Below are 15,164 nucleotides of genomic sequence, written 5' to 3' on the forward strand. Positions count from 1 at the left end.
CTGTTTGATCCTACAAAATGTGCTGAAAATTGGCTGTCTGCTGGAAAGAGGTCAAGGCGACCAGGCTACAAAGCTTGGCCAAGTGACTCAGACATGATCTTCATTTCAGATAAAATGTGAAACATACATAGGGCCTACATACAATGATAAATGAAATCTACATGACGATAAAATAGAATTAAATGAAAATCTTTTGTTTGAAAGTTTTGGTCTGATGTTCTTAACCTTACAATGAGCATTGTAAATTTATTTAATCGTTGAATAATTCAAATAATAAAACTATAATGATAAACTTATACAACAAAAATGACTGTGCCCCCAAATATTTGTCTGTGCTCCTAAATTTTTTTATTTAGGCGCACCAGTGCTCCTTGTTCAAAAAGTAAGTGTAGAGCCCTGCATATATATATATATATATATATATATATATATGTATATATATATATATATATATATATATATATATATATATATATATATATATATCTCATTAGTATAGCTCATTTTAAGCAATCTCACATTCATATGGGTAATAAATGAATATAAAAAATGTATCCCATACAATGAAAGTGTTAAGGCATAAAAGCATATGAAATGTAAAATAATGCATATATTTTATGCAGTTTCCAGTGAAATATTAGTATCAGTTCACAAAGAAATTAATCTTGGTGACAAGTGACTTATTTTCATTCACCGTCAGCATTCTTTGTAGACTATTGGGTGATTTCAGCCTTGTCCGGGGTGGGACTCGAACCGACCTAATTCACATCAGCGACTTGCCCTGTGTAATAAATAAAAGGCAATTTTATCTACAAAATATGAATATCAAAGATTTGACATTTTTCCTTCTCCCCTTCCTCAAATTATTGCACATTATATGTACATGTATTTATTGTTTCCTTAGTTACTTTTGGTGCAATAATCAATTTCAAGTAGTTGTTTTATCTTGCCTAAATCACATTTCTAAAATTCAGTTATACATATTTTGAATTGTTCCAAGTTTGCAAAAATTTACCAAAAACCTATGATTTATAATCAAAAAGAGTATACACAATTATTTCACACCCACTCTTTGTTGCATAAATATTACAAACACACACAAGATGATTTTGCTCCTTTTTATTTCTATTAACTTCATTATGTACAGTTTGCACACTACATATTTGTGGCCTTGGTTATAATACACCTAAATAATGTAATTAATGCACCCTATCCAACCATAAACTCACACACACCTGGGCTTGACTGATTTTTGTTATCCAACAGTGTGAATACTAGTATACTCAAAACAACCTTATTTTATTAGTAATATGTTGTGTTCATTTTGAACCAGAGATTATTTCTTTTTGGATCTGACTGGCTGCATTTACACTGCAAGTCTTATTGCACATATCCGATCTTTTGACCAGATCCTTTTTTTTTTTTACTCTCACTTTAGACAGGACTTGTATCTGATATCTGTGTTTACATTAATTCCCGCCCAATATGATTTTCGGTGATCTGTTTACTATCCACACACGGTAGCGTGAATGGCCGTGATATTACAATTATTTACGTAATTCATGTTGGGTGGTCGTGATTATTTGCCAGCATGGACAAGATAACAGCTGTCATGACTCATGAATGTTTAGCAGCGCAAAATCTGACGGAACAGATATATAGTCTGGAGAATATTTTAGTTTATCATCTACAGCTCAGATCTAGAATTCTGAAGTGAAATAAAGTAGCCCAATTTTTAATGAATTAACCAGAGAGAGAGTTTACAAAAACTCTCTCTGCCCATGACTTTTATTGTTTATAAAAGTCATGGGCAGAGGTTGAAAACCAGCTCTTGAATGTTTCAGTGTTCGCACAACTTCTTTTCTTTACAAAGATAAATATTAAGTTCCCATCTCAATAAAAAGCTGTGAGCGAGCACATACAGGCACGTGTGTCTCATAATACAACATTAAAAAGCTATCTTTGTGAATAAACGTGTCTTCCTCGCCTTGTGGTGGCTTGGAATTCAAAGAGGAATCGGATATGCATGTTTAGACGTGGGTCGGATGTCCAGATATCGGATATCTGATTTAAAAACACATTTGGAAGTGGAAGATGCAAAAAAAAAAAAAAAACGGATCTCATGCAGATTTTTTTGTATACACATGGGCAACCAATTCCGATCTGTGTCAGATGTGAGTAAAAGATCAGGACCGGGTTTCCCGATAACGTTGTCTCTTAGTGCACTACGAAGACTCTTAATGTATAACTTAACTAAAGGTATACCATTGCCAGGCGTGTTCCCCGAACCATACCTTAGGAAGCTGCTTAGATATTCCTTCTTACGTGTGACGTTACCCAGTGCTGTCCATGGCGATGCTGCTGAATTGGTTGATATCGATGGCTCGAGAATCAATTATTCTCTTGTGCAGGGGCTGCTTCACTGCTTTATGCTAGAAAGCTGTGTCCTTTATAAAAGAAGCACTTCAGAAATAGTTGAAATTACATTTATTAGGACTATTGGATATTATTAAAAAAATAATCGAAACTATAATAGCCAAGCCTACATATTTTAAAATTGTATCGTATATTGCTGCCACAATAACCTTTTCAAAAAATGTACGTGCTTTCATCTCTTTCCCATTTTTGTTCGCTGAGGTGGAGCTGCGATGAAATATTGTTCTTGTAAATACTTTCCAGCATTTCAGTAATACAAGTGTACATCTTACGTACGGTGCTCGGCAATGATCAAAAAGGATTTAAACAGTGAATTTTGAATCTCTTCTTCTAAGCAGAGATGTGGATTCAGACGGCAATTAAATTAACACACGACCTGTTAGTCAAAAAACAGAAGGTACTAATTTGGCCAGGGATTTTTACGCGGGTTGGGTGAGAAAAACACTGATATTATGGATTCGGACGGCACTAAAATCACCGACTTAAATTGTAAATGTTTAACATACCGGACGAGCCCATGAGAAAAAAAATTGCGTCCGAATAGGACTTAACTGACAGTAGCCTATGCTTTCACTGGCCTTTAAAAGCGCTCTTTTATTAAAATAATAATATAATATATATAATAATATAATTAAAATTCTAAAAACAATCAGTGTAATGACAATTTTATTCTTTGCATGAAAACACTTGAATTAGCCTAATTGAACACTGTCTGGGTGTATTAAAACTTCAGAATTATATTCGTATAGACCTGCAACAGTGATAAGGTAAAGCTATGAGTGGTCCAGACCAACCTTACGAACGTATGACTTACAGAAGGTATACTTAACTAAGAACGTTTCAGAAAACACATATTAATGATAAGGTACAGCTTAAGGTGTAACTTAAGAACGACGTAGCGTTAAGAAGGTTTCGGGAAACCCGGCCCAGATTTGTTGTGCCAGTGTAAACGCAGCCACTGATCATAGGCCTCAGTGATTTGACCTCAATTTTTGAATGAAAAAGTTCACTCAAGTATTAAAAAATAAAACTTAAACTGCATGAGCGCAGATCACTAGCTATGTTTCCATCCAAAGTTCAGTCAGATCCAAAAAAATAACACTTTTAATGACCAAATTTGCAAGCTATTCCAAAGTCATTTTTGACCGGGAACACCAAATTAGTGAAATGATTTTCAGCACAGCACAAGGATTGAAGAAATAGTTAATCCATTGTTTTTAAAAACACACCAGCTGTGCCATTATTTACGAGACATGCGAGAACCAATGACTTTTTGGACATCTCTGATGCCAAACCTGATGTGACATGCCATACTCCAAAGGACAGCGATTACTTTAGAGTTTTGATAGCTACAGTAGAGAAGAAAATTTACAGCAAATAACAACTATACTCTTTAACACTGGATTACCTTAATGGTGATTACCTTAACTTCTGACTCTTGTTTTGAGCTTGCCAGCCCCAGTTCTCATTATAACAAAGAACACTCTGGACAATCTGCTAAAAATCTCTGTGTTCCACAGAGGAAAGTCTCAAGTTTGTGAGAAAGTTCCCAGTTTTTTGGAAACCAACTATTAAAGCTTCCAACACCATTCTTTCCATGCATCACCTTACAACTAATATGATAAAGTATGTAATTGTTAAGCATATTAATGCAGATATAGAACTGCTAGTTCCCCCCCCCAAAAAAAAAACATTCCTGCAAACAAATCACAACCTTTACTTCGGCAAATTTGGACAATGCTTTTTCTTATGAGTCAGCAGAGTACTTAACCGGCCGAAACACTTCTCACATGACGGGCACTTGTACGGCTTCTCTCCAGTATGCACTCGCTCGTGGGCTTTCAGGGAATCAGAAACCGTGAAACACATTCCACATTGTGCGCACTTGTAAGGTTTCTCGCCAGTGTGAATTCTTTGGTGCCTTTTCAAGTATATGATTCTCGTAAAGGCTTTCCCGCAGTCAAAGCACACGTGAGGTTTCTCGCCGGTGTGGATTTTCTGGTGCTCTTTAAAATTGTGGAGCCATAGAAAACCTCTGCCACACTCAGAACAAACAAAGGGCCTTACGGTCTCATGAGTTTTCTCGTGCTTCTGGAGATGTCGATTCTCAATGAAACTCTTTCCACACTGAGAACAGTGGTATAATTTCTCTCCTGAATGCTTTTTCATGTGACCTACAAGGTTCCCATGATAGATGAAACTCTTCCCGCATTGAGGGCATGTGAAAGGTCTCTCTCCGGTGTGAAGTCTTATATGAATCTTCAGGTTTCCTTTATGTGTGAAATGCCTTCCACACTGACGGCAAGTGAAAGGCTTCAGTCCGGTGTGAATTTTCATGTGATGCAGAAGGCTTCCTTTGTGTGTGAAACTCTTTCCACACTGATCACATGCGAACGGCTTCTCTCCAGTGTGAATCCTCATGTGATCGGTAAGATTGTCTTTATGTATGTAACTCTTCCCGCACAGCTGGCATACGTACGGCCTCAAGCCAGTGTGAACTCTTAAGTGATTCTTAAGGCTTTGCTTATGAATGAAACTCTTCCCACACTGATCACATGGGAAAGGTTTATCTACAGTGTGAAGTCTGTAGTGCTCCATCAGGTGTTCCTTACACAAAAAACTTTTCTGACACTGTTGGCACGTGAAAGGCATATTGACCGTTTTTTGAGCTCCAGCTCGCACTGGAAACACGTTTGCTGTAGTCTCTGAGCAATTTTCTCCAGAGTGAGTTCTGAAGTGATCCATCAGGTGCTCTTTAGACTCAAAATTCCTTTTACATTCAAGACAGGAGAAGAAAAATCCACTTCTGTGAGCTCTCTTGTGCCCAAACCTTCTCCCAGACTCGGAGCAACTTAAAACCTGCTGTCCGGTCAGGACAATCTGAGGTTCCTCATTCTGATGTTTCTCGTCCACATTCTGTTCATCACTTTCCTCTTTCACTTCTGTCAGCCCTAATGTGAACACAAGAAGAAAAAGTTAAAATCACAAACTGATGATTGTCAAGATAATGGAAAGAAAATTAAGGAATATTCCATGCTCAGTACAAGATTAGCTCAATCGACAGAATCTGTGGTGCAAGAGTATTATCCACCTGTCCCTACTTTACTTTTAAAACACCCCCAGCCCCCTTAAAAAATAAAATAAAAATGAGGCACGTAAAATGTAAGTGAATTGGCAAATTTGAATAACCATTAAAATGCTTACTTTTTTGTAGTATAGCCATGAAACGTAAACCATATGGGGAAAAAAATGCTTCATAACTTTTTGTGTGTAGTTACAAAATTGTGTGTAGTTATAAAATTTATTGTCGCCCAAAAGGAAGAATCGACCCTAAACAAGTCGTTTTCCCACTTCGTTATACATCACTAGAAAATACATTTGCATAATGGCCCGCCTATGTTGTTCGCTGTCCACCTGCAAACAACTTGACCAGCCCTCAAACACATAATTTTACTGACAACTGCGGGATTTGCAAAACGCTTGCTCTTGAAAGAGGAGTTGGTACATTCCTCCAGTCTTCAGTGTCACATGATCCTTCAGAAATCATTCTAATATGATGATCAAAGGTGTCAAGTAACGAAGTACAAATACTTCATTACCTTAATTAAGTAGAAATTTTGGGTATCTAGACTTAACTGGAGTAATTATTTTTCAGCCTAATTTTTACTTCTACTCCTTACATTTTTACGCAATTATCTGTACTTTCTACTCCTTACATTTTAAAAATAGCCTCGTTACTCCCATTTCATTTCGGCTTGTTTTCATTCCGGCTTATCATCGTTCAAAAAACAAAACAAAAAACAATCCATATAAATCGCACCATCCGAATAGAGTGAATTTGATTGTGGTTGGATGAGAAGTATAAATACCATTCCGACACCCTATTGGTTTGTACGCGATCCATCGTGTACATCGTCTGCCTCTAAAGTTTTACTTTGTTGCCAGATTGGGAGGTTTTGAATTTGATTGTGCGGGTTTGGGCGGGTGGACAAAACTTGGGCTGGTTTGGGGTCAGTTCGGCGGTTTTCAAACATCTACATTTTAAAGTCTAATTGGTTAAAAAAACTAAACTAAAGATTGTATGTAGTCCATAAAATCAGTCATCATTACATTACTAAATACACACGCCCATGCAGAGTCAGCTGGCGTAGGTGTTGATGTCACCGACGAGCACGCACTTTTAGCCAATCAGGGATCAGCAGACGCGATTTAGCGCGATAAGTTGTAGCTGTATATTCAAGTGATCGCTAAAGCCAAAGTGACATACATATAAAGGAAGGTGTATCAGTAAAGAGTGAGATAGTGAGCAACTCTAAAAACGTACTCATGTGGTGGGAGATGGTGAATATAACTCTGAGAGGAGAGCACAGTTGAATGACTTGAATTGAAATAGAATATGGGACGACTCCTGTCCATGGTCATGTGCACACTAGCCTAACCAGACATCTGCAACTTTTACACCGTCCAAAGACTGCATGCACTCTACTTGTCCCTGACAGCTGCTGAAAAAGGTTTGAATCAACAATAAATCAGTTTTGACTAGGGCTGGGCGATATATCGCATGACATTGTTAGGCGCATCTCGTCAGTAAAGCCGGTTCCTTGATTAGTAGTAAATCGCCATCACCTGCTTTCAGATGGAGCGGCATTTACTACACAGCCAAAACTCCAGTGTTAAATTAACACTCCTGGGAGTGTATATGAGTCCACACTCAAGAGTGTTGAAGTTAATGAGATAATTAGGCTAAGTGATTAATTGAGTGATGATTGAGCATTATTGAAGACACCTGATGTAAACAAGCAGAATCACTGAAGGAGAAAATCACAAATTGTAAGCCATCGTTATGGCGATCAGTGTTTGCTTTAGTTGGGCTCTTGACCCTTATATTATTAACTTTAAATTTTGCTTGTTTGCTGTTATTGATTTATAACAGTCAAATTAACAAAGAAAAGTGTCATGTGATAGTGTTGGTTATGTTTTGACATAATCATGCTGTGATCTGAGAAATGCAACTTTTTGAGATAGTTTGGTTTAACTTGTTAGCAGCAGCTTTGTGATTCTACAGCATATGATTATCAGTATTTTTCATATAATCCAAAATATTTAAACATTGTTCTGATCAAAACACTTTCAAATGAATTTATTTAGAAACACAGACATCAATAATCAGCCTGTGAATCTCAACAATGGTGACAATAATAAAGCATGTTGCAGTGGCTGCCACCAATCACAACTCATTAATGGCTCCCATCATGCATTGCGGTATGAATAAATTATGATCTGAATTGTCTAAGTAATTTACTTTTCCTAATTGAATATTCTGCTCGTCACCATTGTTGAGATGCATAGACTGAATCTTGACGTCTGTGTGTGCCTAAGAGAAAGATTTTGTTTTTTAAAACAACTTTCAAGAAATTCTTTGTATTATATCTAAAATTCTGGATATTTATGCAGAATCACAGTTATGCTGTAATCAACAACATAAATATAAGTCAGAAATAAGGATCTTAATGAGTTCAGTGATCAAGTTCAAATGATGATTATCATAATATAACCAACACCATCAGATCACTTTTCTTTGTTCAACTCAGATACAACAGCCAAACAAAATTTAAAGTTAATAATATAAGGGTCAAGAGCCCAACTATAGCAAACACTGATCGCCATAACAGTGGCTTACAATTTGTGATTTTCTCCTTCAGTGATTCTGCTTGTTAACATCAGGTGTCTTCAATAATGCTCAATCATCACTCAATTAATCACTTAATTATCTCATTAACTTCAACACTCTTGAGTGTGGACTCATATACACTCCCAGGAGTGTTAATTTAACACTGGAGTTTTTGCTGTGTACAAAGAGCCGTAGTTAACTGACAAGCTGAGCCATATCGCATTAATTATCTCTGGCAATACGTCCGCGATATTGATGCGATATGGCTCAGCTTGTCAGTTAACTACGGCTCTGTGTAGTAAATGCCGCTCCATCTGAAAGCAGGTGATGGTGATTTACTACTAATCAAGGAACCGGCTTTACTGACGAGATGCGCATAACAATAGCCCCGTTTACATGTAGCATTGTATTCCGATTATAACCAGTTTAAAAGTCCAATCGGAATGAAATGCTCCATGTCAACACCTCAATCGGAATAAAAATGCTCAAACCGATTGAAATTTCAGTCGGATTGAAGGGGGTGGAATAAACCTTTTCATGAACCGATCAAACGAAAGATTACACCATGTAAACGAGCTGATCCGATTACTTTGAGTGTACGTCTTTCTGCGCATGCCTGGTTTTGCGCCAGATAATTCTGTCAGCCTTCTGTTTGTGATCCGTTGTGGATTCTGATCACCGTATAAGGTAGGAATATTTATACCCGATGCAAAAAACTATGCGCGCTAACCATTACCATAGTAAACATGATAAATATGAACGCTTGAAGGAATCAGACAGTTATCTTAAGTTATCTTAATCCTGTTTTTATTTTATCTCTTTATACTGGACTATCCTCTTTTAAATATAACTGTATCCTTCTGGGAGAGAGTGCTAAAGCTCCTCAGGTCAAATTTCTGGTGGCATATTTGTAGAAATGATTCTTTATAAATGTGATGTAAAAGTAAATGTCCTGTAACTAGGCTACCAAATAAACAGAAACAGACGCGACTGAATAATTGTGTGTCCTCTTTCTTTTGTGAACGTTCACAAACGTCATAAACGGTAAACCACTTTATTTCTGTGTGACTATGTGCAATTTTGACACAAATTAATTCATTATGATCAATGTATCGTTTTTTATTGTAAACCTGTGGTGAAACATCTTTTCTTGGGTTTTAAATATTCAATTAAACAACAAAAATGCCAGCAAACGGTCGCTCTTGTTTTGCGATCACGCTGTTTCCAGTGATTTCTTTCTGATTAGTTTTCTGATAAAACTTCCATTTTATTGGTGAAATGATGGGTTAGTGTGACGTTGTTCCAGAGAGCCGTGTTACGGGCGTGTTTTAGTGAAGCGCTGTGTAGCTTCTGATCCGACAGTGGAAACGCAGCAGATTTTGGGCAAGGTCCGAACGTTACTGGCCCGAGGCTTAGCCTGGCAAGGCCCGTTTAAAGCCCTGGCCCGACATTGGAAACGCGGTTAATGCCTAACGTACAACTAACGCGACGATTAAGTGATGCACCATCTTGACAGGATTGAAAACGTGGGAAATAATGAGCTTCCAGATCCGGCAGACAAGCTGTGTGCGCATGTCACAAAATGATTTCGATTGAAACCGTCAGCACATGTAAACACCTGATCGGTTTAGATAACATCCCATGTAAACAGTCAACCGGAATCCGTCAATCAGAATGATCTCAATCAGAATAGCTAAAAAGTGTGCATGTAAACGGGGCTAATGTGATGCGATATATCGCCCAGCCCTAGTTTTGACTACTAAATTCTGCGTTATGTTCTGCTATGTGTACTTCCGAGGGTTAAAGTCATCGGTTCATTTCTTGATTGCCATTTTGGCAGTGTCCACCTGGACAATTTAGTCATATTTGCTAATTCTCCTTAATTATTGCCCTGTTTTAATCCGTTTTCCTAGAAAATGTATTTATTTTTAATTTTATTTTTATCATCGTTATTTTGTTTAACCACTACAAAGACGTCAGAGTCAGTGGCAAATAGGGCTGTCAACGAATATTCTAAATTCGAATATATATTCGAATAGTTTTAAAAAACAGGAATTCGAACGTGAAAATTAATATTCGAATCGAATGTGAATTTCGAATATGGAAAAACACCCCGCGGAAGCAGAGGCGCGGCTGTCTGCTTTGCGAGTGGGCGCGCGCGCTGCCTGAGGGACAGGTCACATGAGTCCCACTGTCTAGCACAGCGTCACTGCTGAAAGTTGACAGTGCACTAAAAAGACAATGGAATAAATTGCAGTCAGTTTTTCCTTTTTTTAATACAAGCACCAAGAATGTAAGTAGCCTTTTTCTTTTTTAATAGCACTATTTTTTATGAACCTCAGGGTAAAATTTCTTTGTTGTCACATTTCTCGGAATTGTGTGCCTCATTTTATTTAACGTTAAACAGAAAAGTTCCATGTTTACCACAGCGCAGGTCTACAACGCTCGCTCGGAGCGTTCAATGTCGGTTCTATACTGTAAAACTTCAATTAATGTTAATAAATTTGTTTCAATCACTGAATAAAGCCTGCTATATTTGGGACAACAGTCGCGACCTTAAATTGCTTGCACAAAACTCTTGATCAGCACTCAACATGTGCTTATTGTTGTTGTTAATTTAACCGTTATGCGCAGAGAGAGCGTGAGCGCGCGCGCGCGCGCGAGAGAGAGAGAGAGAGAGAGAGAGAGAGAGAGAGAGAGAGAGAGAGGTCTGCGGTCTTGGCCATTAGTTTATTTACTTGGTTTTGTGTTGGTAATACATTGTCAAATATGTTTAAACTTAAATTTACTACCTATACAAGTAGTTATGTCTCTTTGTATTAATTTGTCCTGTTATTGACGTAATGCGCGTCATTGACAAAATGCGCAACCAGATGTTCGAATAGTTCGAATATTCGTGTGTTTTTTAGAGGGAATATTCGAACGTCATTTTTAAGCAATTTTGACAGCCCTAGTGGCAAACATCAGAAGGACTAGCCGAGGAAAGGCTGTTCCAGGCGGGGTACATGAGCGCCCGTTGATCGCCTGGATCTCACAACCTAAATCTTCCAATAGGAAATCTCGAAGATAAAATTTTCATAAATCTTTAGAAATAAACCACAGATTTGAGCTTTAAACAACTACATTCTCGCCTGAAAAACTCTTAAAATTACATTTCATGACACAATAACAGTAGTATTATATTTCAACTGTATATTAAAAAAATGGCGCTTCTTATGTTGTCGTTCCCCTTCTAGCACGCGCAAGTGACGATACTCTGTCAACCAATCAACGTCCTGCAGTGAGTCTAGCTCCACCCTTTAGTACCGTACCACTGTGCTAGGTACCCCAGCAGGAAGGGTACCGAAAAAGTGGTACGGTACGGTTCAGCATTTTGGTACAATTCACAACTTTTGACAGTGGAAACGGAAATAATTGCATACCGTACCGGTCAGTGGAAACGAGTCATTAAACATATGTTTGATCTCATTGATATTGTTCATTGAAGCTAGATTAGAGTATTGTGGGAGATCGAGTAAGCGAGTGTACCTGTATTTACAGTATACATAGCATTTTCCTTCAGGTTAGTCCTATATTCTTTCATAATAAAAAAAAAATCTGAATGTCCGCTGCGATATCTTGTCCTTTTAACAGTCAAAGGGTTTACCCTTGCCCTAGTCATTTGCGTCTTGCTTTTCTGTGTTCACAAGTTTGAGCCCTTTCAATGTAAAAGTCTTCTCTACTGACTGACTCAGTCATAAAGACAGTTTTTGCCCCCATCTAATGATGAAATAATGTATGTAACTTCTGTTGCTGTTTACGGTCAGGGACTATTTTTTCCAGCGGAAGGAAGGCGTTTAGTGATTTTACGTCATGAAAGTTTATGAAAAACAAACCGCCTAATAAATGCCCTTCAGCCGTGACTTATTCACGATACAGGACAGCCTCTCGTACCTTATTGCTTACATATTTCTGTAGTATGGCCAAACAGCGTAGTAGATCATTCATAAACTCACATAAAGGAATGAGCATGCTCACGCCTCAAGCGTCTACGCCAATAAGATTACAGTATTATATAAACCAATGAAATTGGGTGTGGGCGGGGCGACACACTCTGGGGTCACTTCTTTGGGCTGTTTTTTTTACACAGACCTGGCAACCCTTGTCCGGTTGTGTGTTTTGGGCAATATTCCATTAGGATTTAATGTTTTTTTTTGTTTTTTTTTACATGCTACCAACAGAACGCAAGTAGAGACCCAGAGGGACCATTACAGTTTCCATCAAAACCAAACCAATTCCCATTATAACCATTAAATCAATTACAGATTCTATAAGGGTTTCTATTGTTAGTTTTTTTTCAGCAGGGTAATCTTGTTTTATCAAAATGGTGCGCGTGGGGCTTTTCCTAGGCGCGTCGCCGCAAACTGCTAACGTTACTCTCATGAACGGTCAATTATTATTATTATTTTTAAATTAACGTTAGATGATTTGTTTTCCGCCAAATCCTATCGTGTGCTTTCAGAAATGGATTATACTGAGTCACATGGTACTTTCTCGGTCGATTATGTCATTCTTGTATTATTGCCGTCAGACCTGGCACATTACTAGCATATGAAACTATAGTCATGTATGCCATGCATCTTCCCTCTAAAGTTACATGTCAATGTATGCCATCTAACGCTAACTGTTATTTCACAGCCACCAAAACTAGCAGTGGAGCTTTGTTACCGAGCGCAGTAAATAATGAAGACTCAAACCTCTTTGTTCATCTGTCTGCTCAGTTTTCACTCGCCATGGCTCTGGGATCGTCATTTCTTCACTCTCCTCTTTTATAAAGTCCATCTTTACAATTGTATGTGACGAAGACATAATGTGATAAAGCTTGAGTTATTTGGGCCTGTTCAAACGCGGGTGTTCACGTTCCGAGTAACAGTAATATATGAGATATTTTTATCCGACTCGCATAACTCCTTCTATTCACTAGATACACGCGTCCTTCTGAGAATATCCGAAGCCAGACGTTGTATGTTTACTTAATACCTGCTGCTGTCCACTATAAAGTGTGTGCTGTTGTTGAGCGATACACTCACGGAAAATAACGCTAGCGGAACAAGATGGCAACGCTACTTTCTTCTTCTCGAGTTTCAGTGTTTGTTTGTTGCTTTATCGCTGCCTACTGAACTGGAGACTGGCGTGAGGAGAAATGAAGGCGTGGGGACGCAGGGATGACGCAGACAACACGAAAGTTAGTAGCGCCATGTTTTATATATTTATATATATATATATATATATATATATATATATATATATATATATATATATATATATATATATATATATACAGTACAGGCCAAAAGTTTGGACACATTACTATTTTTAATGTTTTTGAAAGAAGTTTCTTCTGCTCATCAAGCCTGCATTTATTTGATCAAAAATACAGAAAAAAATGTAATATTGTGATATATTATTACAATTTAAAATAATTGGTTTTCAATTTATTATACTTTAAATTATCATTTATTTCGGTGATGCAAAGCTGAATTTTCAGGATCATTACTCCAGTCTTCAGTGTCACATGTGACATCCAGTCAATCACATGATCCTTTAGAAATCATTCTAATATTCTGATTTATTATGAGTGTTGGAAACAGTTCTGCTGCCTAATATATTTGATGAATAAAAGGTTATAAAGAACTGTATTTATTCAATATATATATATATATATATATATATATATATATATATATATATATATATATTTTTTTTTTTTTTTTTTTTTTTTTTTTTTTAATATAAATCTTCTTTATTATCACTTTTTATCAATTTAACACATCCTTGCTGAATAAAAGTATTGATTTATTTAAAAAAAAAATAAAGAAAAAAATTACTGACCCCAAATTACTGACCAGTAGTGTATATTGTTGTTATAAAAGATTTCTATCTTGAAAACATTTGCTTCTTTTTTTTCTTTTCTTTTTTCTTTTTCTTTTTTTATTCATCAAAGTATCCTAAAAAGTATCACAGGTTATGAAAAAATATTAAGCAGCAGAACTGTTTCCAACTTTGATAATGAATCATCATATTAGAATGATTTCTAAAGGATCATTAGAGTAATGATCCTGAAAATTCAGCTTTGCATCACCGAAATAAATGATAATTTAAAGTATAATAAATTGAAAACCAATTATTTTAAATTGTAATAATATATCACAATATTACATTTTTTTTTCTGTATTTTTGATCAAATAAATGCAGGCTTGATGAGCAGAAGAAACTTCTTTCAAAAACATTAAAAATAGTAATGTGTCCAAACTTTTGGCCTGTACTATATATATATATAAAAAAACATGGCGCTAATATATATATAGAAACAGATGAAAATATAAAAACATCTTCAGGAGGATATTAAGGAGTGTCAACAGAAATGTTCACATATAACAGACAAGAGAAACAAATAAAATAAAAGGGTAAGCAAATTTGATTTAATCTAAAAAAAATAATAAATAAAAAAGCTAATGTTAATTAATAAGAACATTAATAAGTAGAGGGAAACAAACTAAGCCTCATCAATAGAATCATTACAGAAATTATCATATTGTTTCAAGAATCTGTCACATTTTTTTTATTTAAATAAAAATATTTGAGTTAAAAAATACTCAATTAAAAGAGTAGGAAGTGAGCCCGAAAATGTTTGCTTATAGATAAAACCAATACCAAAAAAAAAAAAAAAAAAAAAAAATTAAAAAAATGAGGCTATATTCCTTACACTTGTTGTAAGCGTTAGTATAATTGTAAACAATATCTTTTAAATTAAAACATTGGGCAAATAAGCCCTTTAGTGAACTGGAGTTAAATATTGTTTCACTAAATAAATAAAAATAAAGAATTATTGGAGATTGAATGCTCTAATTTTTTTAACATGTTTGTTTATTAATTTTATTCTTTTAATTATTACTATGTTATATATTTATTTAGATTTTTAAATTACATGGTGGACATTATTTTCAAGGCACGTAAATGCTTTAAAAATAATGAAAGGGGTATTACTGATGCATTTGATTTTGTTGAATAAAATGAG

The 15,164-nt window shown here is 36.1% G+C and overlaps 1 protein-coding gene across 1 annotated transcript; it reads right to left on the bottom strand.

Moving 5' to 3' along the window:
- Nucleotides 1-1,115: 1,115 nt before the first annotated feature.
- On the bottom strand, nt 1,116-13,331 carry LOC307162319 (uncharacterized protein). Its single transcript, XM_079877560.1, has 2 exons — nt 12,844-13,331; nt 1,116-5,387 (listed from the first exon to the last, which is right to left on the bottom strand). The coding sequence occupies exons 1-2, from the start codon at nt 12,953-12,955 to the stop codon at nt 4,153-4,155; spliced, it is 1,347 nt and encodes a 448-aa protein (XP_079733686.1). The 5' UTR covers nt 12,956-13,331; the 3' UTR covers nt 1,116-4,152.
- Between the last annotated feature and the right edge of the window lie 1,833 nt (nt 13,332-15,164).

The sequence above is a fragment of the Squalius cephalus genome (assembly GCF_949319135.1).
Source record: "Squalius cephalus genome assembly, chromosome: 7".
NCBI classification, from domain to species: Eukaryota; Metazoa; Chordata; class Actinopteri; order Cypriniformes; family Leuciscidae; genus Squalius; species Squalius cephalus.